The sequence below is a fragment of the Vigna radiata genome, chromosome 1, assembly GCF_000741045.1.
Source record: "Vigna radiata var. radiata cultivar VC1973A chromosome 1, Vradiata_ver6, whole genome shotgun sequence".
NCBI lineage: Eukaryota > Viridiplantae > Streptophyta > Magnoliopsida > Fabales > Fabaceae > Vigna > Vigna radiata.
Genome location: NC_028351.1, coordinates 33,108,533 through 33,113,086, shown reverse-complemented (window position 1 = coordinate 33,113,086; position 4,554 = coordinate 33,108,533). Strand labels below are relative to the sequence as shown.

General features: G+C 32.8%; 1 protein-coding gene across 1 annotated transcript; it reads left to right on the top strand.

Moving 5' to 3' along the window:
* Positions 1–369: 369 nt before the first annotated feature.
* On the top strand, positions 370–2,751 carry LOC106760771 (BAHD acyltransferase DCR). The gene is made up of 2 exons (XM_014644233.2): positions 370–907; positions 1,562–2,751. The coding sequence occupies exons 1-2, from the start codon at positions 458–460 to the stop codon at positions 2,447–2,449; spliced, it is 1,338 nt and encodes a 445-aa protein (XP_014499719.1). The 5' UTR covers positions 370–457; the 3' UTR covers positions 2,450–2,751.
* Positions 2,752–4,554: the final 1,803 nt, after the last annotated feature.

Here is a 4,554-nt window from a genome sequence, read left to right as displayed (position 1 = left end):
GTTGAGTTAAAAATTTGTTCTATAGTGATAAATTGTGAATTGTTAAATTTTGAGTGTCAAAATTGTAATGAAATTTGTAACAATAACTGGTGCACTAATAATTTTTCAATAAGCACATAATTGAATGATAAATAACATAAAATGAAAATTTTTATATATAAATTAAGGAACTCTTAATTAAGTGTTGTGAATTATTTATAAAATTGAAGAAAGTAAAAGTTTTGTTATGATACCAAATATTTCTGCATCTATAATTACATCCTACCAATCTACTAACCCAATAAGCATTATTAATTGGTCACAACCGCTTTCATGAATTCCATAAATGCTTCCCAACAACACTGCTCTCTATATTAATAATCATCTGAACTCACAAAACACTGCTCTCACACATCAAACCATCTCAGCTCAAATTCAATTCAAAGTTTCTGTCTAACTCAGAAAAAGAAAAAAAAAAATGGCAGGTGAGGTGGTGAAGAAGGAAGAATCTCTGAACCTGAAAATCACCAACAAGAGTTATGTGCAACCTGAGGAGAAGATTGGGAGAAAAGAGTACCAGTTGGTGACTTTTGATCTTCCATACTTGGCCTTCTACTACAACCAGAAGCTACTGTTCTACAAAGGGGAAGACTTTGATGGCATGGTTCAGAAGCTGAAGCTTGGGCTTGGTGTGGTTCTCAAGGAGTTCCACCAACTAGCTGGAAAGTTAGGGAAAGATGAAGAGGGTGTGTTCAGGGTTGAGTATGATGATGACATGCTTGGTGTGGAGGTTGTTGAAGCTGTTGCTGATGAGATTGCTGTGGATCAACTTACTGTTGCTGAAAGTTCCACCAATCTCAAGGACCTCATACCTTACACTGCTGTCTTGAACTTGGAAGGCATGCATAGACCCTTGCTCGCAGTTCAGGTAATTTCATTCATTTCCTTCATGCATGTTCATTTCGTTATCTTCTTCATCAAATCATTCTACTTTATACTTCATTGATCACAGTATAAGCTACCATTTTTACTGAATCTGAAATGTAATCTATAGATGTTGTATAGGTCTTTCATTTTTCTTAAAACCTTGTTTTACTGTAATCTGCAAAATTTAAGTCTTCTACAAAATACTGAAAATGAAAAGATTAAAAAATATATGGGTTTTACAAAGTTTCATTTTTTAGAAAAAAAAAAAAAAAACACTTGTGAGACCTACAATAATGATTTGAAAATGGCATGTGACATTATAGACCCTACTTAAAAGTAGAATTAAACCTTAGAGTCTAATGAAACCATCCATTGTACATCCTCTAATTAATATGAGTGACTGCATAATTAAACTAAAATCAATCTAACAGTTGAAATTAAATATGTTTTGATAAATAATAAGTATATATCATCATTATCCACAAGTGTAGGTGAACAATTTATTGTTAATTTTCTGAGAAACACTTTAAACCTCCACGTTCTGCCATTATAGTCCACCCCACTCATTACCTATCACATTTACTCCCAATGCAATATAATTATAATATTTTTTCGATTTTTGTTTTCATTTCGAGTATTTTTATTTTATCCATAGTTAACGAAGCTGAAAGATGGGCTTGCGATGGGCCTGGCATTCAACCATGCTGTATTGGATGGGACTGCCACGTGGCAATTCATGACATCGTGGGCCGAGATTTGCAATGGGTCACCCTCCACGTCAGCACCACCGTTCCTGGACCGGACCAAGGCCCGGAACACGAGAGTGAAGCTGGACCTCTCCCTGCCGGAGCCCAACGGCCAACCAACTTCCAACGGTGATGCAAAGCCCACTCCAACTCTTAGGGAAAGGATATTCAAATTCTCGGAGTCAAAGATCGACAAGATCAAGTCAACGGTCAACGAGAACCCTCCATCGGACGGCTCAAAACCGTTCTCAACATTTCAAGCTCTTTCCTCCCATGTCTGGCGCCATGTAAGCCATGCACGTAACCTGAAGCCGGAGGACTACACTGTTTTCACCGTCTTCGCTGACTGCCGGAAGCGGGTCGACCCACCGATGCCGGAGAATTACTTCGGAAACCTAATTCAGGCTATATTCACCGTTACGGCGGCTGGGCTTTTAGCGGCTCATCCGCCGCAATTCGGTGCTTCATTGGTCCAGAAGGCCATTGAAGATCATAATGCGAAGGCTATCGATGCACGTAATAAGGAGTGGGAGAGTGCACCGAAGATTTTCCAATTCAAAGATGCTGGGGTGAATTGTGTGGCCGTTGGAAGCTCACCTAGGTTTAAGGTTTACGACATTGATTTTGGTTGGGGTAAGGCAGAGAATGTGAGAAGTGGAACTAATAACAAGTTTGATGGGATGATTTACTTGTATCCAGGGAAGAATGGAGGAAGGAGCATTGATGTGGAATTAACCTTGGAGCCTGAGGCTATGGCGAGGTTGGAGAAAGATAAGGATTTTCTTTTGGAAGCATGAATGAGCAACTATTGAAGTAGCTCTTCTACTCATATTATTGAAGGGGCGACTTAAATGTCCAATTATGCATTCTGATGTGATTCATGAATGCTGTTTAATTTAAGGTTGTTGTTGTTGTTGTACTAGGTTTTATGTATTTTTAGTCTCTTCATTTATTTTCAACCTACTGATGTTTCTTTTCAACTATGTATGTTGTGTAGTCACATGACAAGTGAAAGGAATTGTTGTGGGAGCTTTTAATTTTAGCAATATAAAAGTTGTTTTACACTTCCTGTAATGAAATGATGTTTTAGATTTTGATATTCCAAAAGCTACAGAAGATAGTGTTTGAATCTTAGGAAAGCAAATGAGTTTGTTTTCATGACATAGTTGAAAAGAAGGAACGTGTGAGAATATAAGGTATAAAAAAAGAGGATTAAAATATTTTCTGTCTCCCTAGCAAATAAATTAAAATAATTAAATGTGTTTGTTGAGTTGGGGGAAATAATATTGAGAATTTGGGTATGCCTTTAATCATATTGAGAAAGTATAGAGGGAAATTGTGAATTAAAACGTAGTAGGTAAGCAATAATGAGCCACACATTTAGATAGATTGAAAGTTTAAAGCAACTATACTGATTAATATAGGCACGTGTATAGGGTCTAGCCATAGTTCTTTGTTTTAGTATGATTTCAAACGTATTTTTTCTTGAAATGTTAAAGGGATATTTGGATTTTCAAATTGTGGAATAAACATCTTAAACGTATTAGATACTATTGGAGGTGATTTAACATGAATCTAATAGTAAATTCTTAATGACTTTGATAAATATAATCTTATCAAATAAGTTAATGTTGAATTCAACTTTATAAAATTAATATAAAGAGATATTACATTCACTTTAATCGATGTGAGGCGAGTTTTGTTTGATTCATGTAAAACTTAATTTAATTTTTGGAGGCCTAAAAAAATGAAAAAAAAAAAAAAAACTTTGCCTTTGAGAAATGAGATTTCTGTTTCCTTATACTCATTTATTAAAGGAACAATGGTTTGTGGTTTGTGGTAAGTTGCATGCATGATATTTGGTGGGGGATTGCTTGACCATGGTGGAATGATGGTTGTCATGGTGGCAAAGATTTGGAGTTTTGAAATGACAAGTGTAACGAGTAAGAAGTAGTGTGAGATTGAATAACGAACAAGATGAATATAAAAGAAAGAAAAAGTTCTTTTAATAACACTTTTTTTAATAACTTTTTGACAATGTATATGTGTCAGTTTGTGATTGGTCCATTTTAAACATTTTTTAAAACATAAATTCAAATAGACCAATAAAATGATAATACGTGTACCGTTGTCAAAAGGTTGTCATAAAATATTATCAAAATATCATGATCCATAAAAAAAAAGCAAATTTAATGTGTTTGTGAGATGAGAAAGAAAAAAGAAAAGAATTGATAATAATTGATTACGCGAGCATGTGAAATAATATATAAAGAAAATATAAATCTTAATAAAATTATATATATATATATATATATATATATATATATTCTAATTTTAATTAAATTAATATTTGTGTTTATCCCATCAAATATTTATGCTTTTAAAGTAATAGAGGCAAGTGAAGGGTATCTCGTTTATGAAGATGTTATGTCATATTTTCATCACGGAATGGGTAGTTTCAGAGACCTAGGTGTATCAAACATGTCTTTGTCTTGGTCGTTGCCACGTGTTCTTTTTTTTTAGGAAATATTTACTGTACTTATTTAGTATTTTCCTATCTTCTTTGGATTTCACAAGTGCTGCAAAATTCTAAATTGAATTCTAAATAATTTGTACTATGTAATTTAAGAATTTATTACAGATTTTACGGTTTATAATTTATAAATATGTTATAAAGGCATAATTCAAATATGAATATTACAGATGTTATGTCATATTTGCATACTGAAAAGTATATTTTTAAATATGAAAATATATTTTAAATTGTGTAATTCATAAATATTTTAAGTTATATAATTCAAAACCTTTTTGTATTATATAATTTAGAAATGTATTATAATTTTGTAATTTAAAATGTTTTTGGATTGTATAATTTAAAATATATTTTAAATTATATAATTTA